The sequence below is a fragment of the Mixophyes fleayi genome, chromosome 4 (genome assembly GCF_038048845.1).
Source record: "Mixophyes fleayi isolate aMixFle1 chromosome 4, aMixFle1.hap1, whole genome shotgun sequence".
In the NCBI taxonomy this organism is placed as follows: domain Eukaryota; kingdom Metazoa; phylum Chordata; class Amphibia; order Anura; family Limnodynastidae; genus Mixophyes; species Mixophyes fleayi.
This window is the reverse complement of record NC_134405.1, coordinates 133,476,578-133,500,625: the sequence shown is the minus strand read 5'-3', so window position 1 is coordinate 133,500,625 and position 24,048 is coordinate 133,476,578. Positions and strand designations below refer to the sequence as shown.

The following is a 24,048-nucleotide window of genomic DNA, read 5'->3' as shown; positions in this document are numbered from 1 at the left end:
AGACACTAAGGAAGAGGAGGAGGAGCTGCCTTATATAGGGACCATGTGGGGCAAAATACTTCCTGTCTACAGTAGCTGCTCAGTATATTAACCCATTGTAAGGGCTGCCATGGAGTATCTCGAGGAAAGGAAATTAACGGTGGGTATAATTCTCAATTTTCTTCCTCCATTTTATTTCCATTTGCTGATTTTATTCTGATCACTGCCCATATTCTTATGCCTTCAAGAAATTGTATTGTGCTTCCTCTAATACTCCATGTTTGTTTCACAGAAACTCCTATATACCATTTAGCCCTACTTTAATTTATTCACTTGTCTGTTCTCAAAACTCATACTGTTTTCTGTACTCCTCTGTTATCCTTGTGTTCTAATTTAGACGAGATCGTAATATATGCTGCACTTAAGAGGAAAAAAAAAATGCTAATTCAATCAGTAACATTCTGCAGCTTTTGTTCTTTAATAAGCTCTGGGTTTGTTCGCGATGTAATGGATTTTACAGCAGTAAATTTACACAGATTGTACTGAATACATACAACAGCACTGTCTCCCATTGCACCTTGCGCTCAGTGGCTTCTCCCAGATGCAGGACATTTACATTCAGTATGGAAGTATCTGCCCTTTATAAGGCTCAGCAGGCTTATGTTGGGGTAAAATCTGCAGCCAGAAGGATTATGCGTGAAAAGGCAGTTGTAGCCCAGTTTTTATGTCTGTCCCACACAAGTCCTCTTCTGCATAAAAGAAGGTTTCGCTTGAATTAACAGATCTGAACTCTCAGCATCCAGTGCCTACTTCCTGGAAATATCTGTTCTATGGATTATACATTGTGGATCCCAAAGAACAGGTGGAATGTACTCACTGGATAGGTCCAAAGTTCTTTTTTGGTCAGTGTTACGTCTGGAGTACAGATGCAGAGAACAAACATGGGCTATGGGGGGAGGGAGGTGGGGAGCGACATACCCCACACAGAAGTTGATCCATGCATTGCAGGAGGCTCCGCCCTTACAAAGCTTTGTGTAACCACAGTGCAGATGCTGCATTAAATTAAAGGGGATGGTTTATTTATATAGGGCTTAGAAACCACAAATAAAATTAATAATATTAATATAATAATATTTATAATAAAAGCCTCTCTGTTGAGATCAGTATATGTTGATAAAGGGAGTGTTAGAGTCATGTAATGAGGTCCCATAAGTAGTGAATTCAGCTGGATAAGGCTTTTGTTAGACATGACCCTTCTGGTACTTGGTATGTTTTGGCAGCGCATGCCAAATGGTCTGGCTCCTGGTGACACAGTAGGCACCAGGGTAAAGCTATGGGGGAGGGCACAGGTCTTGGCAAGAAGAGTCTGGGATTTGGTAGATGACATTCCCAATAACAGATTTAGGAAGGGATAGAATATACCTCCTTTAAACCATAAACTCATTGCTCCCAAACAAGACAAGGGATTGTGAGCTGCCATCTGATCCCAGAGTCCTTTGGTCACCACTCTCTGGAGGATCCCTTGGTTTCTGGGGGGATTGTTTGACATTCTTTAGTTTTTGACGTCCTTTCTCAGGATTAAAAGTTCCACGACTTGTGAAGTGTAGGGGGGTCCCAGAGTCCAGAGAGTCAGCTGGGGCAGGTTCTCGATAAAAAGGGGATTTAGGGTGCAAGTGGAACCTCTTTTTTCCTAGGTGTGGTAAGCAAGATGAGGCAATAGGAGAGGAAAGGTTGCGGTCTCCACTGTCTGTGCTGTCACTTTCTCTCTTGATTGGTCTCCTTACTCGCATTGGCTCAGTTTGTGGTCCTCGCATGGAGCTTAGAGCGTAGGTTCTTTCTGCAGGAAGGGAAAGTAGAAATGTAAAACGGATTTTAAAAAACTTTAAGACGGAAGTCAAGGGGCATAAATGAAGGAGGTGGAAGATAACACAACAATGCATAATACGTTAAAATACTGCTTAGGAAGGAAAATAGGATAATATTTAAATACAGAGAATGAACACAGGTGAAGCTGGATGGAAATAACTACCTTTCCTACTAGATGCAGCACCCTCAGATTCGCAGTTCAGGTTCTCAGAGCTGTCTGCCGTCCCAAGAGATGCTTCAGACTCTAAGGTCTCATCATCGGAGGCTCGTGGCTCTAGAGCTAACATTTCATAAGCAAGCTCCTCTCTGGATGAGGGAGAAAAGTGCATAAAAAAACAGAAAATGACTAATGCTCCCTTTTACAAATATAAGTAGTAAATGTACAGATGTATTACTCTTTCATCAGCTTTACTAACATGTATTATTTATAAGTTGTAAAAAACAACAGTCTACATAAAGACCCATGAACTGAGGGCAGCTTTTCATCATATGTATGGGATCTGTTATCTGAATAACAATGATCAAATGTCCTTCATAGTGCTAACCATTTCACACTGTGCACCATCACTCACTTCTCTTTCTGTAGAGTCTCGATCTGCTGGGCCAGTACTCTCTCCTCTTGTTGCATGGCTTCATCCTTCTGGTCTGAGGACTCATCCTCTGATGGAATGGTAGATAACCCATGATCACCAACTGCATCTGTAACAACGGGGGAGCGTCCTGAAATCACAGGGCTCAGAGTCGAGCGAAGACGTCCTTTCCCCTAAATACAGACAGACAGTCATGAATACAAATACTACTATAAACTGGTAAATTTGTGTCCCTACAGGTACTTAGGCTTGAGTGGTTAATCCCTTTATCATTTACCTAGGAGATACCATTTGTATCTTAATAGTCACAAAAAAAAGGAACATAGTTTTCTAATTTTCGTCTATCATTTAATCAAATTGGTACATAGCTATCTACGCTTATAGAGACATTATACTAAACAAACAAACAAAACACTAATTTTGAAAACAGTAGGGACAATTTATAATGGTTCTAACAGTTCAGATGTGCAGTAAATCATAGCATCCAGACATTGTCTTACTAGATACTATATACAATCTCATTGGTTGCCATGGGTTACTATACATTTGCAATTTGTTTGCAAATAACTGTATTAAAATAAAATATATGATTACACACACAATTATATACGGGTTATAAAACTGTAAAGAATTGCACACATATGCATACATAAACAGAAGAGATGCTTTCCATAAAACATACAGGGCCAGTCACAGTTCCTAACATTAGTTTTTAATTTTTCAAAAACAATTTCACACTGGACAAGAACCAGAATGTTTTTGTTACAATATAGTGTGTGTATCTTATGTGCATATTGTGATGTATACACAATCTACATTGTATTATACTGTAGTGTTGTATCTTTCAAATGTAAAACCTCATGTCATGTGTTCTGTATTCAACTAATACACTGTTGTATTAGGTCTGGATGCAAAACGGAAGCAAAGTTATGTTAAGGATGCAGTTTATGCTTAGATCTGTAATAAAACTTACGGTAAATATTCTAGTTCCAGTCTTTGTGCTTTATGATTACCCTTTATAACTTCTACTGCTTTCTGAATTCAAGACAACCAGTAACCATGAAGATTGTGTTGTGTAGCACACATATTAGGCTTAATATTCAGATGACTTGATAATATTTTTCAGTGGCTTTCTGTAATATTTACATGCACGATTATTGTTGCAGAAGACCTAGCTGTTACATCTTGTGTCCAGTTTTTGCTCAGCAAGACTGATATTGCAGTTGCTATAAGGTAATTGGCTCGATACGGCAGTGTGTGTGACCATAAAATGAGTGCAAGCCTTAATAATGATCCTTCTGAAATTATCAGATTCCTTATTGGGCATGTTGGAAAAATCGTCCACTAGATGACTGCTATTGGCATATTTAAGTCTCGTCTTCCCCAAGGCCGAATAATAGAACTCCGTCCAATTTGGGCACTAACATGAGTGGCTAAATTGGAAAGCGTTCCTTTTAACTTGGCTCTCTGGATCGTAATTTGTGTGGTCAACAAACACTTAAAGCGTTGTCTGGTGGTTGATACAGGATTTGTTCCATTACGGGAACTGCACATAACCAGCATGTATTGTTAGCCTGAATAATTTATTGGCTGCTCCACCTTCTATTCTGGAGGCATCTCCCTAATGTCAGTGGAAATTTCTGTAAATGAGGCAGGAGATAAACTTAACAGGAGTTCTAGAAGACAGATGACCCTGGCGCTATAATTCTGAGAAGAGAAATGTAAGATAATTATAAAAGTTATTTTCTGCTTTCAGTTACTACGTAAAATCCATTTTTGATGATTTAGGACTTCTTACGTAGTTTTATGCAGGGTGTCACATTAACCTTTACATTTCTGGCTTATTGCTTTTCTGAGAATGCACACAGTACATACATGTACATAGGTTGTGTGACAAAACACAAACAGAGCTATAACACCACATGGCACATATGGATTTTAATTGAAATAATGTGCTTGCATCGTGATAAATAGAACTTGAAATGGACTAGCATGCACAAAGTGTAAACTGAGGAGGATAGAATGTGTCAGTGAACGCATACAGTAGAAGTGTTGGAAAGCACACACAGTTAATGTTAAGGTGAAAAGACATGCATAATAACGTCTGTGCAGTGGTACTAGGTACAGTAAAGTGAGTGCAAAAAGTACACTTGTGTTAATGGGGACAAAATGAATGAGCGTCACAGACAGCCTGATCTTAGTATACATACCGACAGGGTGCTGCGATTTATGCTCATAAATCTAACTGCAATTAGTACGGGTTTCTGGATTGGAGAAGGAGATGAAAGGAAAGCAGAAGGTTAGAAGCGGAGAGGAGTTAAAGATGGTGAGCAGAAGGGGCAAGTCTGAGTGTGTTAGTTCAACTGGAGATTTTCTCTCAACTCCCCCTAGAACCCAAATTTTGCTCACCATGGACCTGCGGATTAGGGACAGGCGACTCTTGGCTTTGTTCTCTGCAAACTCCAGGCTATTGATATCCTTGAGACGAGCTCTGTATTTATTCATTTGTTCCAACACGATCAGTTCCACACAGCTACATCAAGAGACACAGGAACAGAGGGAATAGAAGATATTAATAGATTAGAACATATAAGGGGCAACATATGATGTTACGGAGCATAATATATGGAATGACATGTTGTGTATGTTTTATATAGTGTAAAATGAGCAACTAAATAGATAGGCTATTAGGAAGAATATCAACAATTTATAGAAGTGGGAATAGTACATAGGAAAATCACACAGTATTTAAGAGAAGCTATATGTACGAATTATGAGAATAATGCATGGAGAATTAGTAAGTTGCTTGGCTGGGTTTATAAAGAAACAGCCAATGTTTGGCTCTCTCTTACGCTGTCGTCTTGCCAATGTCCTGTACACTTTGAAGCGGGTCTGTGGTATCTGGGCAACGTAGAATACATGGGGCAAACACAATTGCTAGTGCGTTGGCAGACATGCGATTGGTCTCCTCTTGCTGTGCGATCCTAAATACATCACAATTAAGTGGTAAATAAACATATATATATATAGGTTGGATAGGATACACATACAAAATTCTATATAGCAATATCATTAAGAGGGTGGAGACCTGACAAGGTGAAAGATGAGTCTTTCCAAGGTACTGAGGTGTGTCCGAGAGAGTTGGTCTATTACTGAATAAACTCCCCGCACGGTTTCTTTCCTCTCCCCAAGACCTGGTAGAGAAAAGAGGTGGAACAATTCATAATGTGAAGCAGTATGTCAAAGAGGTGGTGCACGTACAGTATGTGTGTGTGAAATACATTCCCCTGGGCTGGGTGGATGGTTCTCTAGAAGGGCAAAGTACATAAAAATAGATTTGGAAGCCACATGTAGCCCACCCATTAAACAGCATTGGTATAGTGAGAAAAGATAAAATAAATAAGCAACACAAAAAAGAAGTTTAAGTTAAAACACCTGATAGAGGAATAAAGGAAAAGAATAAGGAGAATAGTTGTGAAGAGTAGAGAAAGTAATGTTAGTGAAAGAAGTACACTGTGTAAGTAGTACAGGAAATGTCATTGAGGAGTAATCATTTGGTGGAGACAGAGGCAAGACATTTAATGCTCATATATGGCGGTCATCGCTGACGCTTACCCATAGATCTGAGGAACTCTTCATACAGTTCAAATGTCATCAGTGGATTAGGAAGCTCCCTTAGCCACTGCTTGAACACACTGGCAATCACATGGATGTTGTAATCATCCAAATTTACACTGTCGATATCTATGAGACAGGAACAATAAGTCACAAAGATCTGAATGAGTATTAGAGGACTAGATACCAAAAGTGAGAGTGAGAAGGAATAATATAGGAGACAGTCTATGGAGTAAAGTAAGCACTGGTGCCGAAGAAAGAGGGGTTTCCTTTAATTATAGTTCCATCTATTGCCACAGCTGATAACAAGCATATAAATAACTAAAAGAAGGTGCATGAATACCAATGATACAGTTAATTATCTGAGATAACTTAAAAATAAAACCTGCAGTCACCTGGTGTGGCTAGTCCCAAGATGCCTGTAACCATCCAAGAAGATCCTCCCTCCATAGCAGCAGGCTTTTTTTTTTTAGGCTTCTATCTGTATTGTCAATATTAAGCTCACAGGGGAGGGAACAGGAGAACCTCAAAAGCTAATTGAACAAAGTCTGCATAGAAGAGGAGATAGGATCTCTTGCATGGACCATTACATACATTGAGGGACCTGCCAGATAGGAGAATAAAAGGTAAGAGACATTTTCTTCTTTTAACTGTGAAAATTTGTATTTCTATGTGGCATTATGGCAGAACTAAGAGAGGAGATATGGTAACAAAAGATTATAAGGACTGAGTGATAACTGGGAATGATAAGAGATGATGCACTGTTGTCACCTGTGTCCAGGTTCTGTCTCAGCTCACGAATCTTGTTGGTGGATCCAGGTTTTCTATATATGCCTTCTGTATATAAGCCATGCATCTCGATGTAACTAATAAGTTTCTCCAGTAGCACAGGAACAGTGCGCTCTTCGTTAGTGAGACGTGACAACTCTACTCCAAAGTGACGGGAGGACAGCTCAGAATCATACTAAATTGTAACAAGAGAGATGGTGGACAAACATTAATAAACAATATGAAAAATTGAGAAATAGGTGAGAAAGAGGACATTCCAAAAAGTAAATTGAGTGAACAAGTAAGACTTGGCCTATGTGCACACAGTAGTTAGGTCATTTTGTCTTTCCTCTTATATTTTTGACATATGAAGTGATGAGAGATGAAAGCTAATCATTGGTCTCTATGGAGAGATGCCAGTGCAGTGCAGTGCACAAAGCAATCTTTCCAAGGCGGGTGACGGAATGGGGTCTGAAGATCTACATTCTATATTCTCGCATATCTGACTTGCAGTGTCTGTGCACAGACATTAATGATCTCTGTGAGCTTCCAGTTCTCTCTCTACTCTGTTCACCTGTCCAAAAAACAGAGCAGGGATGGAATTACCTAATGCCTATGCACGTCCGTGTCAACGTGTTCTGCAGAAATGTACAATTACAATTTAGAAGTCAATAAGGAACAATAAACTCACACATATGATAAATATTCAATCTTACCTTTTTACTGCATGGTATGGTGATCTGGGAACAGCACTTCTTGTGGCAAGCAAATCTACACACTGAGATATAATATTAGATTACTAAACGCTACACAGAATACTCTGGCTATAAAGTCCCATTGTGTGCCCTGCCACAACCTTATTGTAGAAAAAGTGCAAAGAGAAAAATAAACAGTCTACAAAATGGCAAAGATATTCTGTAAGAAAGGAATAGGCAGATAAAGGCCTTAAATGTTATTATAATATTGTTTAATGACCATATTCATATTTTATATGCTAGCCTGGAATTAAACAAGTAGGTCTATCTTGGAGCTGTTGTTGGGGGGGGTGTAGAAAACACTTTCAAAGTGCATAGTAAAAATTCGAATAGGCTACTTATGAAAACAACCCAACACATAAAATGTATGATAACTATATATTACATTTTAAGAGCGGAATTAGAACTTTAATTTTCTTAAAATTCTTTAAAATTTAGTAAATGTTGTTTGATGAACATTTTCTCTAGATTGATGACCATATTATAATTTGGAAATGTTGGTGTGGTTTCAAAATATAACAAATTAATTAAAAAAAAAAAGTATGACAAATATCAACAATAAACATTATACATAAAAAAATGATACTCCACATATGAAGGGGAATAGGTTTAAAAATATTATTTTATACGTCAAAATATTACAATTTCAGGATAGAATTAAAATGTCATATTTAATATAAAAATGTTTATTAAAGTAAAATATTTACCAAATGTCCATTTTATATAATATGATGTAATCGGCACTTCAAATTAAAAGTTGTAACAATACATGGTTTGCTTCCCTGACTATATTTGTGGATGGCAAATATTTATATATTGCAACCTTACATTTACAAACGGCAGCTCGGTCCATGATCCAAATAAGTGAAGAGCAGAACTCGCAGTATGTAGGAATGTTGTACTGAGTAGCTTTAAATATATGACCATTGTGTTCCTCGACCTGAAATGCATAAATACGAAAACTGATAAAAAAAAAAAGAGAGAGGAACGGGAAAGAGATGGCAAAGTGTGACCGCTTGGAGGCTGCTGGTGGAGTGTTAGAGAGTGATAGAATATAATGAAATAGAAGAATTTTTTTTTATTTATTTTTTTAAAAAAAGGGAATACTTAGGAGTAGTAAAATAGCAGGGTACATAAGAGTAATAGGTTGACTGGTGGCATGCAGGGGAGCAGAATGTTCATGCTAAAAATGAATACAAAGAAAGATGTGGAAACCTTATGAAAAATAATCACAAACTTACAATATCTGACTCTTTCTTCCTTCTCTTCTTTCTTTCTGGCTTTTGGATCTTGTGAGAAAGAAATAACATATAAACATAGATATTTAATATACTATTTTCAATATTTAGCTTGCTAACGAAGGCTTTCTATTAATTTGGAGATAATTACCTTTCCTGTATAATTTAGAGGTTTATAATCGTGAACAAACTCATCTAAGAAAACCTTGAATGTATTGATCCAAACTCTAACTGGAGATTCGTTCCAGGCCCGTGGCTGATGCTGTTTCATGGTCTTATCCAGAATCTGCTCAAAAAGAGCCCCAAGATCTCTATAACGAATGCTTTTCCCATCTTCTCCCTGTATCAAGTGATGATATTAAAGGTTTATAAAATATCAAGAGTAAAACAAAAAAAACCTCAAAAATATGAATAATAAAAAGGAAGGTTACAAGCGGTATGATGAAATAAATCATTCAAAAATTTAACAAGAAATAATGAATGAATAATGAGAATAGTGAAACAATGTTATAATCAGTAACAGGGTTGTGATAACTTCAGTTAGTCATAATGAAGATTGCGTAGTTATCCAACATCAACAACCCCTTCTAAGTCAGAACTTAGTTACCATGAGTGAAGTTGAATAGAGGCTGAAAATATTCTGCCGGAATTCTTTTAGAGCTCGTTTGAAGAGAACATCCACCATAGAATCCTTCTTTCCATCTTCAGAATCCAGATCACTAATCTGTAAATGGAGAGACATCAGAAATGACACAAACACACAAAGAAATAAAGCAAATCACTAGCATACACTGCATGAAGTGACCCCTTGTACACCATGCCCCAAAACTTTGATGATAAACAACATAGGCAAGAGTATACAAAAACACCTCCCTTCTGTCCTACTCTGTCTAGAATAAAAAGAACGTTAAGGTTACACCGGTACCTTACTCATAATCCCTGGGACTAGTGAGGAATGACACTTTCTAATATCACTCTACATTAATGTGCTGCCCGGCAGTGTCAATCACACCGGCTGTGGCAAAGATGAGACGTGGTCAGGCCTAGCTCATTCACACCATGTGTGCTACATTTCCCCACTCTTTGTAGTCCAGTGGAGCGGCAGTGGTTAGCTGTTGCACTGGAGGGTTCTCTTATCGTTAGTCCTGGGAGACGCAGAGAACAATGAGTTACCTCTTTGGGATGAACTACATATTTACGTATGTTTTGTTTTCACCAGGTACAACAGTTTCATTAGAGGGTAGAAAATGGTGATTCATAGTCAAGCAATAAAAATGAAATTGATATTCATATGAGAAGGTTGTAGAGTTGTAGTCTATTAGAGCTACGGCAACAAAAAAAAATCAGCTTGCAGACCTGGAAGCAATTTTTAAAGTGATATGGAGCATTCCATTCCCCCTCACCCCCAGGTGTGTTGGCATGTGCCCAATGTTCCTAGAGATGTCACGAAGGCTATAAGACCAGTTTCTGCAAGATGAATTATAGACTGCTTATTGCTAAATATGGCTGACATGTGACCAAGACAAAAAGTACATCAACATATGGAATTTGAACAACAGAAAGAGAAGCCAAGTATAATTTTTCCCAACCGTTTTCCTCAGAGCTAGTTCTGCTGAAAGGTATTTCTACCAAATTAATAATGCAAGATATGAAGGGTGATAAGATTAAGAATCAGTGGTTTGTGATGTGCAGCTCATTACCTTTTTCAGCAAAAATTCATCCATACATTTCAGGTCACTGGCACTACAAATGATTTGAACTCGCTCATTCTTCCACTGAGTAGGTTCCAGGGCAGCACTACTGATCTTCACACTTCTCCTACGCTGTATCTTTGGGGATGGATCCTTGTTCTCCTTCTCACGTCCTCGACTGAGATCAGGACTGTGAGGAACAACCCAAAGTCCTGAGTCTACTGGTGGAGAAGAGCAAAACAAAGAACTAAATGCTAAAAAAAAAAAAAATCTAGTGTTCACTGGAGAAACAGTGTACTCAAATAAATTTACAGCTGAATTGATGGTAATATCAAAAGTGGTTTAGACTAGGTGGTCAGACAAATAGGGCAGCCTGAGATAAACATCAAGTAAGTATGACATTACACATGGATATAAAACTTCACAATTACAGCCTATGAATGGCAGAAAGTTCGCTAACATCCATTAATTGACAGAGGAGAGAATAAATATAATAAAATAAAAGTTACTAGCAATGACAGCACTTACAGTGCTGAAACTCAGAACACTGATTAGCTGTTAATAATACAATAATTTCACAATTACAGCAAAGAAAATGTGCAGAAAACAGCAGCACATTATTAAAAGCACAACCCCAAAAATGTTCTGCTCACCAAGAGAACATAAAATTCAATGGTCAGTGTTCTACTGACCAATGTTGTGGCATAACCCCAATCTGAAGGTTTCTCCAAAGCCCAAAGGCTCCAATGGTATAGGGCTGTGATCCAGGTATCTTTCATACTAACTGCGGAGATGTCATGCCCCTCGCCATTAAATATGAATGAAAAGTTCATGGCAGAGGCAGATGGACAATATCAATGCCTTTTTAATCAGGTAAGTAGATAGAAAGAGGACAGCAGGCCTAGACTTTCTGAGCTTGAAGGGACACTAATGAAAACAGGATAATGCTGCACTGAAGGTAAAGTAGAACTAAAAGTGCTCTTACCCTGGTGGGTTAGAAGAGACAGAATAAGATAGATATGTCACCACGCCTCGGGTTCCCATTTGTGGGAAATGGAGTGTGGTGGTACCAGACTGTCCACGTTCATGGTAGTCCAGGGGCTGTGGCACCAGAGCAACTTTCAGTACAGCTGAAGGCATTCAACTGAATCAGAAAGGCACATTGCCTCTTGGGAGTCGCAGGAGGCAAAGCAGTATACTACAGCTCTAGTACCATTACGCAGTGTAGGACTGGCCTGCCGAGGGACTGGGCTATCCCCCGGTAGGCCCCGATCCTGATCGCTCCCCTCTTCGTTGGTGGGGGCAGCGGGAAACTTAAAAAAAAAAAAAAAAAAAAAAGAATACTCACGTTACCGTTACAGCATGGCACAGGGTGAAGGGGGGGGGGGGGGTCAAAGCAGCATGGCACAGGGTTATGAAGGGGGGCCAGGAGAAGGGGGGGGGGCAATAAGCAGCATGGAGGGTGCAGTGTGAGCATAAGACGACACAGCATGGTGATGAAGGGACACAGTAAGGTGTGTGTGATGGCACAGTGGGCTTGTGGCGATGTAATGTGTGTCAGGTAGGTGGTGGCTAAATAATGGGTGCTATTTTGTTTGTAGGATGAAGGTGGGGCAAATTTTATAGTGGGGATTATTAATTTAAGATGGGATGGTTTGGGGGCTATTAATTGAATGTGGAGCTGAGATTGAGGAGCATGAGGTCTATTTATTAAATGCGAATATGAATTATTTAATGGCAGTGACGGTTGCGGGAAAATAGATATATTTATTATATGTAAATGCGATTAATTGATGGCAGGGGCTGTCTGGAGGGAGGGAAATAGGCCTTCCTCCAGCCCCAACATTAAAGTAACAGTATTCCCATTTAATAAACCTATTAAAAGTATTAATTGTGGGTCCTATTGATTTAACGCCGGGGCTGGTTGGAATTTTCTAAATGTACCCATTATTTTTTCAAATACTGCCCCCAACATTTCAGGATCCAGACAAGCCGCAACTAAAGAAACCAGCAGCCACAGGTGGTAAAAGTGACAAGAACAGGTAGGACAGTCTGTCAAATGTTCTGAGTCTAGTGCAGGTTTGACTAACCTGTGGCACTCCAGGTGTTGTGAAACTACAAGTCCCAGCATACCCTTCCAGCAATAAGCGGATATATAGGCAAAGCATGCCGGGGCTTGTAGTTTCACAACACCTAGTTTTCCACAGGTTAGCCAAGCCTGGTCTAGAGGGGTAATCCCTATTTTTGGTGACTGTTCTGCCCAATCTAATTATATACACACTGCAATCTTTATATACTACACTATGGTGCTAGCTGTCCTTCGTGGGCTGACCACTCCCTCTCTAGTGTCTGGTCTCGCTTTTATGATGGCTGACCACACCCCCTCTAGTGGGCCCCTAGTGTTGCAGTCCCCCGATGGGCCCTTCATGCCCCAGTCTGACACTGCCAGCACCAGTACCAAACAAGAACTACCAGATACATGGGATTTGGAGGCTTGTCTCATGAAGGAAAGTTCAGTTTAGAGGTAGCACACGACTCCGAGGCAAAGCCCTGAAAGTTAGCCTGGACCATATGCTCCTGGAGTCATATTCAAGTTGGAGGGAGCACCGGACCATGGGGAGCCAAGCCCTGGCAGTAATTTGGACAAAAGTCTTAAAGATAATTTTCCCAGCTCGGGGCTTAGTGCCACCAAAGCTGAAAGGGGCACTGAGCCTCCACTGGCAACGGAAGAGTGTAAACATCCCACCCCCCCCCCCCTCCTCTACTTCCACTGCCACTGAGTATAATGGAAAAAGTAAAACATATTCCAGGCTGTTTTCCTTATGATAAAGGAATTATCCTAGATTGATTAAAGCATTGTTTCTCAACTCCAGTCCTCAGGACCCACTAACAATGCAGGATTGCCAGGTGATCAGTGAAATAATTAGTACCACCTGTGGATCTTTCAAAATGTGTCAGTTAGTAACAAATACACCTGTGCTCCAGCAAGGAGATATGGAAAACATGTACTGCTAGGGGGTCCTGAGGACTGGAGTTGAGAAACACTGGATTAAAGGAACAGGAGGCTGGTTTAAGACCCATCGGTAAAGTGTACAAAAGACAGACCGAAAAGCCTACACTACCTTTAAGTGTTTGTGTGTCCATATAACAGCTCTCTCAAGAGCTATGTCTTAACAATAAACATGTGAAACACCTAAACTTGATTTCCTGTGACCTACAAATAAGAGCAGGCTGTTCTGTTGAGTCCAGCGTCCTCCCGTGCCAGCTACCCAGCACACTTGATCCATACTAAGCGGAAAGGAGAAACCAGCAAAAAGGTGCTGCAGCAGTTACAAACACCACCCAATGTAAGCAATTCCAGGTGGTGGGGAAGGAACCTGGTGATACACTCCTAAATCAGGGGACTCCACGTTGGCTTGTCCCGCAGTGACAGTAAGAGTGGTCAGTGACTCCAAGTTACTGACATAAGCAAAACCCCATAAACTGGTTACCCTCTAACTGGGTGGCAGAGTAAACCTATCCATGTACAGAATTCTTTAGCTTATATCAGTGTCCTAAAATTTGCTATATGACAGACACACTTTCTGTTGTGCATATGAATGTGTGTTGCAACAATATCACAAAATGTCATCACTCTCACCATCACTGAAATGAATCCCTTCTTTCCCTGAAGGCTCAATGTCCATCTCTAGGACCTCTGTCTGTGGAGTCAACTTCTCTGCTGCTTTCATCTTCCCCCAGAAGCGAATCTTTCCCTTCTGGGGCCTGATATGGCAAATAATGGAATCAATGTTACAACCTCAATCAAAATGTATATATTTCATCTTTCCATAAGAAAAATCCCTTATTGTAAATCATAATATAAAGTTTTGCCTATTCATTCGATGTGCAAAACAGTGGGATAGTTGTCTGCAATGAGAGTTAGGAGAAGAACAACAAACTGGTTGTGTTTTCCAGAAAAATTGGCAAGTTTTCACAATGTTACATAAATGATGTGATTTGGTTTAGTGCATAAGAAATGGTTCACCTAGAGTCTGGCTCTGGAAGCCTGTGTGCAACGAACATTCGGGACATCTCTCCTTGAGACATTGCTTTCTGGAGTTTGCTGGGACGATCTACACCCTGAACTCTCTGTGACATCTGGAAGAAAGAAAGTGACCAGTCAAACCACAGAGGCAACATCTTGTAGGTAATTTACTCTGCTGCCCAAGAGAAAGTGAGCTGCACAATATGGAAAAGGGCTAAAATAAAAGATGTTTGTTCTGAGGAAACATATGTACAGGAAAGGAAATCCCCTATTTAACAGCACCAGTCTGATACATTCGTCCTAATGGGTAATGTAATGCCAACTGTATTCATTTTCTTGTAATTTCTATTGCCCCATCATTTGGAGCGCTACCCTATTTAAAATGGAAAACTAAACCGATTTACACTTACTAAATTCTTAAGTGTCAAGTGTTGAGGAGTCCAATTTCCAAAGAAATCTGATTTTTCTTACCTGACTCCGAATGACTGGAACTTTGCTATTTAGCCTTCCTGGTGTGTTGTCAAACTACATTTCCAAACAAATGGATTGTAAGGTGTGCAGCCAGTAATAAGTACATCAAGACAGAAGCCAGTTATTTTTCTTTTAAAAGAAATTTGTGAGCTAGACATACATTTAGAGGAAGGGCTTTACCCATTGGTAGCTCACACAAGATCATGTGATAATGACCAGCATATAATTGCTCACCAACCTGTGCTAACGCCAGAGTATCACCTGCCTGTGATTAATAAACATTGCAGCATTCAAATTGGTTCCTGGCATTTAGCTTTTTCATGCACAGCATTCAGCAGCAACTACTTTTACAGACAACCCAGGTTATGGCACTGTGATTCCCAGTGAAACCATAAATACTGCAGTAACAGCCTTGTGTTCTTCTGCAATGCTGAACCATAAGATTTCAAAAGCTAAATGATTGGAACGAATTCTAATGGTTCCCAGCAGGTGTCAGCCAGAGGCCACCTCTAGTGCAGAAAGAACAGCTGGGGAGGGAAGGATAGGGAAGAGGACATACACTAGGGCACATTTCTTAGACACTAAAGTGGTTGGTATTTGGATAGCCTTGCCTTACATTTATGCTGTATTAAGGTTTCTGGATAAATTTACAAAATATTTTACAAATACTGATAAACTCACTAGCGGTCTATGATGTTCACATTCCTATGACCCCTATTTAAAGTTTAATAGTGTAGACCTGTATAACAATAACACTGCACTAAGAAATGAACCATTAAAACAAATCAAATCCCAGTGTTAACTGCTTATGAAGTATTCAAATTCTTCTTGCGTCTCATTGACCCCAAAAAAACAAAAACAAAAACTCATTTGGAAAACATTCTAAAACATTCTAAAAATATAAACAAAAATTGTAGTGAACCAAAAAAAGAAAAAAGTTTTCCTTTCTTTCTTTTTAATGCTGAACACAAAACGAGCTTGGCTTTTACCACAAAATACTAGGATTTTAATGAATAAAATTAAAAATGTTATAAAAAAAACAAACACACCAATTCTATTGTAGCCACACAAACACCTATACAATGCAAATTGGCAAAAGTGGTTGTGATTTCAAATTATGACACAAACACACAAAACGAATGTGGATCCCAACCCAATTACCCTCTATAGCACTAGACGCACCCCCCAGCACAACCCCTGGAAAACCCTTCAAGTGTCAGTAGATAAAGCTCACACTTCAGCCCTTAAAATGAATACAAATGCACTATCATGGAGGCAAAATGTATATGGAACAAATCACATTTCCTTTTGTAAATACAGCCAACTGAACGGCTAAAGCGGCATTTTCAGTCAGCTGCATAAACAACCATTTAGAGACTGCTGTAAGCAAGGAATAAGTGCAAGTTGTTGTAATGCTCGAGTATAATATATGGTATTAAAAAGTAATTTTTTTAAAAAAAAGTGATCTGCACACTACTTGTACTTTCCTAGTTGTCAAAGCAATTCATACTCCACGATTTATTAACCTACTCATATTTCTGACTAATGACATGGGTTCAGCAAAGCAATGTATGTAAATGAAAACTTTTTAACTATCACACAAACTAGAGAAGAGAATTTTCATGATTACATTTTCTTTGCACTATATACACTGTACAGTATTTGTACTTTGTTGGACAGGTAATCACAGCAACTTGTAATAAATTATAAAACTGTATGCATCCATGTATCATGCGCTAACAAACTAAATTTAGCTTTTCATATTTTTTGTTATTGTATGTTTTGTTAGAATATAAATATATATCTTTTTCAGTAACATATTCTATGACAATCCCAAAAGCCATGTGATTGACATTCCTAGGAACTGCACAGAGTTTATCTTTGTTGCAGTGATGAATCGTTACTGTAGACACCAAATACATAATCTCGAATCACATGCAGTATGACTGTGGGCAGACACTTGTGAAAACTAGTTTCAAAGAAAATAAAGGTGTTGTCCATAGCAAAAAATTATACATTTTTCTACTACAGTGTAGAAAATGAGCGCAAACTTTGATTGGTTGCCATGGCCAAACACTATCTTTTTGCCTAATACCAGTTTTCATAAATATCATCCTATGTTGCTTAAATTAATGTTACAGCAAGCCTCATAGTTCAATCGAAGATCTCTAGAGCTAATGCCTTACATTTAAATGTCTTGCTGCAAAGAAAGTAGATATAGATCACTGTTCATGTACTAGGACATGGTAACATGTATTGATGTCTGCGTACTACAAAGGGTTGAGATGTGCAAGCATTAATACCTATGTACTAGGTGAGTGGTATATGTAACGAAGCCTGTAATAGGAGGTGGTTAGAGATACATGCATTCAGGTCCCATCATTACTTGGTCTGCATTAGGAGGAGGTGAGAGGTTCCTGCAGTGTGCTAGGCATTGGTGAAAATGACATACAATGATGAATGACGAAGGCACTTCTAATCCAGAATGAGGGGTACAGGCACTGAAGTTGGTGTAATAAGAGCTGACGAGAAGCATACATTTAGGAAGTATGTGTATTAACAGGAAGTTGAAGCTTACTTTATGTCCGCATGATTTAATTAGCCCTTCTCTTATTTATTAATTGTAGACAGCCAACTGTTTCTGGACTTTACCATTTCAGAGTCGCTGTGACATGCCTGGCCCAGTCTGCCTGCCTCCTCAGTTGTGTCAGAGGGTGGGATCCGCTCCCCCTGTTCATCTGAATCCTCCTCAGAGTCTCCCCCCCCAAGATTTCCTCTAGTCATGAAATCTGATCGCGTTCGTGCCATGCGAGCTTTTCGTCTGTGCGGGGCCTGACGGACAGAATGACAACGGACACGGGGGAACACAAAATAAAATCACAAGCACATGATGGAGAAGGATAAATCAATTCACAACAAAAAGTAAAAGTGTACATGTCAGAAAACACAACGAGATCTAAAGAAAAAAGGGTAAGGAAATTAAAACAAAGGAAGTACTACAATAAAATAACGATGGAAAAAAAACAAGTAGAACAAACATGAAAATAGACTGGAGGGAAAAACATATGACATTGGCCGATTCATGCTGGGCTGTCTACAGATCAATAGAATATCCACACTATTGTTCCTCTTGGTGTCAGAGAGAGCTGGCACTCACCGTACTCACCTCACTCACTCCGGACGGCTCTGTTGCATCCAATCTCTTTGCAGTATCACTACGTGCAGACCGGTGCGGTTGAAGAGATGAACTACTATAATAAAATTATATGAAATCAGCAATAGAAATAAAAAGAGTGTAGTATAGAGACAGAGAAAATGGAGAGTTAAAGGAAGGCATAAAAATAAAATTAAATGGTTACAGTGCCTACGACACATTGATAGTTACATCCCAGTGTGTGAGTTATGAAACATATCATGTCAATAGCTATTTTGCTTCTTTGTGTATTTTCAACTATATAATTTATTTAAATGATACACGTTTATAACATATATAATTTATAACAGCACATGAAAGAGTAAAAAAAGATTGCAATGAGTTTCTGCTCTCTGTCTATAGTCACCTTGCTGTAATGCACAAAACGTTTGGCTTTGTCTTTGCCTGTATTGGTGGGGAGGCCACATAAGCCCAGGCCTTGAGCAGCCGTACTGACATTTTGCTCACTTGGTCTGTCCTTGTCTTTATATATTAACTTCTTCTCTTTATATATTAACAATCTAATTCATTTTGAAATATTTCCAATTTTTTTTTTTTTTTTTTTAAAAGATGGGCTGCTGTGTCAGTTTGGACCACAACATTGCATAAATGGAGAAGAGATTGTATAGGAGGCAAGAGAGACACAATGGCCTAGGTTGGCATAAAATGTAATGCCGGTCTGATCATTATCTCATGAATATAGTCATAACGTGATGGTGAACAGTAACCAACGCCATCACTGTATTTTGATGAACATCAGTTTTACACCACAAAATAGCTGCCTCCGTTGTGTGCAGGCGAGTGATACGCTTTCATATATTTTATATAAAATATAGCTGAATTTTGCAATATGTTTCACAGAATTAATATGTACTTTTTATTGGAAATTGTTTTGTAACGATGGTGCTGCTTCTCCTTATTTACTTCCCCACTGTCCATTTAAAATGTCAAGTACAACTTCAATAAACACTCAATAATCACCCTTTATAAACTTATGGAGAGCCAAAATAAAGGCAGATTGGCATCCCCTCCACCTGCTGTTGCTTGAAGCAGGCTATGAGTGATACCTACCAGTCTTAGTAGTGTCTATGGGAATTGGTTTGATTCCCAGGCACCTGAAAACAGAACAGGTAGAACTCTATTGAGGTTGTTAAGGAAACAGAAAGATGTCATTTTGACATCCCATGGGCTACTTTCAGTCAGGGCTGAAGAGAGCAGATCCATGTCATTGACTCCCCTGCACCTTAACAGCTCACTTGTAATAGTGATCTATTGTTAGCAGCCATGTAATGATTACATGTTATGTATTGCTGCAGATATGTAGGGCAGACATGGATCAGGTCACATCTGCACCCATCTGGCACCCGTAAAACCAAAAAAAGAAAAGAAAAAAAAAGCAAAATCAGATTTAAATATGGTCTGATTTTCCCGCTAACTCTCTTGCTTGCAAACCAAAAGTAGGCAACGCATGGAAAAATGTGTGAAAGTTGCACAGAATGTTCGTGGCACCTAATCTACAAAAACAAGACATCTTCACCACAAACTGCTAACACTTTACATCGGTGATATACATTCAATAGCTATAAAAATAATTATTATTATTATTATTCATTTTTATTTATAGGGCGCCACTAGATGTCCGTAGCGCCGTACAGGGACAAACGAGATTACAATACGAGGTGAGACAGCACAGTACAGTAAACAATAATCACAGTAACTCAGTGAGCTCAAAGCACCGCTAGAGGGGCGGAGGAGGGGAGAGGGGAAGGTCCGCCAACGACGGAGTCCAAGAGGGATGGCACGGATGACAGAGAGACCCCTAGAGGGGAGAGGAGGGAGCGAGAGGGGACGCGGGAAAGAGAGTCCTCAAGGAGGAGGGCTAAGTAGCTGGAGAGCAGAGATAACAGTGGTGAAGACAGGAGGAGAGAATACCCTGCTCAAAGGAGCGAGATATGTAAATGCAAACGTTTATAATGGTCTGATGCCATTCCATAGCCTACAAAGTTAAAGTACACATTTTTCGCAAACATGTATTCATCAGTTAAGTTACACTACTTGCCAAAGAAGCTATGTTAAGAATCATGGACCGGTGTGGAAGTGTTGCCCATATTATTTGATAAAAAGTTAATAAAATAAAATTAATAAAATAAAAAATATGTATTCTAATTTACCAGCATAAGATGTCCTCAATAAGAACAACATGAAATTAGCTTGGGTAGACACAAAAAAATAAAATAAACCAAAAAAAAAAAAAGTTATTGAGTGAAACTGATGAATTTCCAAAACATACGAAATTAACCATTGCGTAGAAAAAATGTAATCTATCTATTGCGGAGTGCTCAGGATGAATGACAGGCATGTTTAGTCAGTATAAGTGGGAGATAAGATGCTCTTTACAGATAACAATATAATAAATAGAAGGTGCAAACACTAATCATAATACACATAATGAAAACTATGAACGCTACTCTAATAAAATACATTGCTATGTTCATTTAAAAAATATTAGCATTTAAGCTTATGGGAGTTCTCTACATAATGGTGAAAATCTGAAGAGGGCTTGGGCGAAATACCAGTGACACAGAATCAAAAACATTAAAAACTCAGTAAATAAAATTGGAATTTGATGATTACGTTAAATTCTTTCCTTTGAATCCAATGAGGGACCCTGGAACACTAGGTATAGGATGTGGTGACAGGAGCTTGGGCACTTTACATCTAACCGGCAAAAACTCAAGCTCCTCCCCCTCCAGACCACATATGGATATAGTGTTTTATATAGCTGGATATGGATATTATTGTTTAATATGGTTTATTAAGAATAGTAGCGATTCAAATCATGAAATCATTACACCCTTACACTATCATGACTATTATACTCCAGCACCCCCTTTTTTTTAATTTATTATCAATTTCCAATCACTCACAATTATTATTATCATTACAATTATATATTTTTAAATTGTTATTAATCATATTATTTCACCCATCACTATCATATATCAAATATATTCTAAATTCATCACATCACATCAAATTAATTTTTATTAATTCTCTAAATCATCACCGGTTACATAATTACTTTATATTAGTTTGTTTGTGTTATTGTAGTATTCAATCACCTAATTTCACACTTATAATTATGTATTATCCATTGAAACCAATACTATATACACTATAAACATATTATTACATAAATTAAACATATCTTATAGCTGTATCGATACTACACTATATTATGACTACATATACATTGTACTATATATTTTCTGGTCTATATACTTGTTATATGTACATAGTATTATATATCTTTTAATATAGATAACTAATCGAGATGGTTAAATTATTGGATAGCATCTTTAATTAATACTTATGGATAACGATGGTTGATATTATTTGATTTATCTGCATTCCTATTAATGATATTGCTAAATATACTAGTAATCCTTAATAACATAGGAGGACATTAAGTATTAATCGATATCTATATGACCAATTACCATGATTGCTGACAACTGGAGATTATGAGTGGGGTTCTGTCTTGTAAACAACAGGACAGAACAAATCAACCTAGCAAATGAGAGGAGGGATGTGTCTTTCAGCGGATTCATTGTATAGATATGCAGAAGATTATGCAAATCATCTAACCTCATTAAATGCTCTCATTGGACACTTACTATGACGATGCATGAACGTTAAACAATTGGGTTCAGCAACTACTATAAATAGCTAATCAGCACAGCTATTCAGGTTGCCTTGAAAAAGCGAGTTAGCGAAACGCGTGTCGCCAGTCACCTCGCTATGCCAAACAATATTGTTCAGATAACTAGTTTAAGACTCCCTGTCATAATCAACAAAACTAATAATAACAGTTGTCTTAATCTATATGTACAAAAGAAGCTGCAATGTATGTGTGTAACTATGGAAGCTGCAATGTATGTGTGTAACTATGGAAGCTGCAATGTATGTGTGTAACTATGGAAGCTGCAATGTATGTGTGTAACTATGGACGTATGAGATACAGACTAAGTAGGGATACTCTGGAGCCTATGGATAAACCGCTTTCTATACGCTGTAGGAGAAACTTCCAATACATGAATATAGCATAATTCTGCATAGATAAGGCAGTGCTGCTTAAGGATGTATAAAAATCATTATCAGGTAGTTTCCTGGTTAATACTATTTAAGAAGAATTACACTGGATGCTGAGAGCATCATACTATATTGGAGAATCAATGAATGGAAAATACCCATAACTAACATTAATAGGAACATTTCTATGGTTGATTTCCAATATATACCCAAATTCAGATATTTTGTAATTTTTTATGAATCATTCTCCTAATTGTAGCCAATTCTTTAATAACTGGACACAATTTATATGTACATATTAATATCAGAAACCATCACCTGATTAAATTGATGTATTATAGATAACATAGCGAGGCATAGCAATTTATTTTGCTATTTTAAGCTCATTATTGCACCTTGATTATTTTTTTTTTTAATATATATTTCGCTAGCATATCTGTACCATGGTAGTAAGTTTGTGAAGCTCAACATACATAATTTTAAATGTAATGTAATAAAAGTGATTTTTTTATACTACAACTCATTGAATGCGTGGGTGCACCACCCTAATTTCAATAATAGAGGTGGATAATATCCACACTGATAATACAAATCATCAGGTTAGTGATATACTTGGCGCGGTGATAAGTATCTCCCAAACTGCAGGTACTCTATAAGGAAGCTCTCCATTAAACAGTAGCGATCTCACTAAGACACAACCTACACATTAAACAGATGGCTGCACAGACATCAGAAGTAAACATGTAACATTTACTGTATGTTATCGCCATTTAATGAACAGCATCTTTTTACATTGAGTATTGTCTGTGCATAAGACAATAGAAAGAGAAATAGACAATCCTATCTTCAGTTCTGCCAAGCTAAAGGATCAGATCCATCACATTTACTGCTAAATGCTGAGCTCTGCATTGCTTGTGACATTTGAGATTTTTTGTTTTGCTGCCTTCATTTTGCTACTTGCTGTATTTCCTTATTCATGTGTTGTTCTGACAATATAAATGTGATTTTAGCCAATATTTTACTATAGAAAATTGGTAATATAGTGTAGCATTAAGCAGTGAGATATGGCCTCCATCCAACTCTCATTAAAACCTCATAATTGTCTTTAAAACATCAAACAAGAATTTATGTTGATTGATTAAAAACAGAAATGTTTGTAAATTATTTATCAAGCTACTTCTTTGGACATATTTTAAGTAAATACTCTATGTTAAAGATTTGTGGAATAAACACAACAACTGATCAATATATAATGTCATGTAACATCAAATCATAAAACATTAATGATGTCAGCTCCATTGTAGGCAGCCAACTCGTTCAAGATGGGAGATTTTTGAATATCTAATGCAGTGATAGGAAACAAGCAGCCCTGTGGCCGTAGACAGACCTCTGAGCCTTTAACTGTGGTCCCCAGCTCTTTGCTTCTATATGCCCTGTCATTCCCTTCCTCAGCTGTTTGCTGCTTCACATTAAATTAGAGCTTGTGATACTTGTTTATGTCACTTTACAATGTCTGCTGTTATGCATGCTTGCCTACTCTCCCAAAAATGTCCGTGAGGCTCCCAAATTTCGTGTAGTTTTCCGGAACAAGCCACCTTCCTCCATAATCCCAACAGAGGCAGGTGCTTAATTACGAATTTTGTGTCATCAGACCCAGACCCCCACTCCAGCATGGATCTAATAGTAACATATTGCATGTAATAGCTGAATCAGCTATCCTTCGCAAATAACTAGGCCTGTCAACCCAAAATAAATGCCTATTG

The 24,048-nt window shown here is 38.2% G+C and overlaps 1 protein-coding gene across 10 annotated transcripts in view; it reads right to left on the bottom strand.

Annotated features, from left to right (window-relative positions):
- Positions 1 to 433: 433 nt before the first annotated feature.
- Positions 434 to 24,048, bottom strand: part of MYO9A (myosin IXA) — a 67,303-nt gene continuing 43,688 nt past the window's right edge. For 3 of the 10 annotated variants that reach the window (XM_075208344.1, XM_075208343.1, XM_075208349.1), the window contains 19 exons: positions 18,158 to 18,251; positions 17,653 to 17,832; positions 14,530 to 14,642; positions 14,143 to 14,267; positions 10,512 to 10,723; positions 9,419 to 9,535; positions 8,963 to 9,151; positions 8,815 to 8,862; positions 8,402 to 8,513; positions 7,535 to 7,596; positions 6,822 to 7,014; positions 6,051 to 6,179; positions 5,524 to 5,629; positions 5,288 to 5,419; positions 4,845 to 4,968; positions 4,646 to 4,699; positions 2,418 to 2,608; positions 2,009 to 2,151; positions 434 to 1,816 (listed from right to left, as the gene is read on the bottom strand). In XM_075208344.1, the coding sequence (XP_075064445.1) occupies positions 1,407 to 1,816; positions 2,009 to 2,151; positions 2,418 to 2,608; positions 4,646 to 4,699; positions 4,845 to 4,968; positions 5,288 to 5,419; positions 5,524 to 5,629; positions 6,051 to 6,179; positions 6,822 to 7,014; positions 7,535 to 7,596; positions 8,402 to 8,513; positions 8,815 to 8,862; positions 8,963 to 9,151; positions 9,419 to 9,535; positions 10,512 to 10,723; positions 14,143 to 14,267; positions 14,530 to 14,642; positions 17,653 to 17,832; positions 18,158 to 18,251 (2,734 nt within the window). In that variant the 3' untranslated portion in view covers positions 434 to 1,406. The remainder of the gene's footprint in view (positions 1,817 to 2,008; positions 2,152 to 2,417; positions 2,609 to 4,645; positions 4,700 to 4,844; positions 4,969 to 5,287; positions 5,420 to 5,523; positions 5,630 to 6,050; positions 6,180 to 6,821; positions 7,015 to 7,534; positions 7,597 to 8,401; positions 8,514 to 8,814; positions 8,863 to 8,962; positions 9,152 to 9,418; positions 9,536 to 10,511; positions 10,724 to 14,142; positions 14,268 to 14,529; positions 14,643 to 17,652; positions 17,833 to 18,157; positions 18,252 to 24,048) is intronic. The other 7 variants (XM_075208346.1, XM_075208352.1, XM_075208345.1 and 4 more) reach the window with 6 other exon arrangements.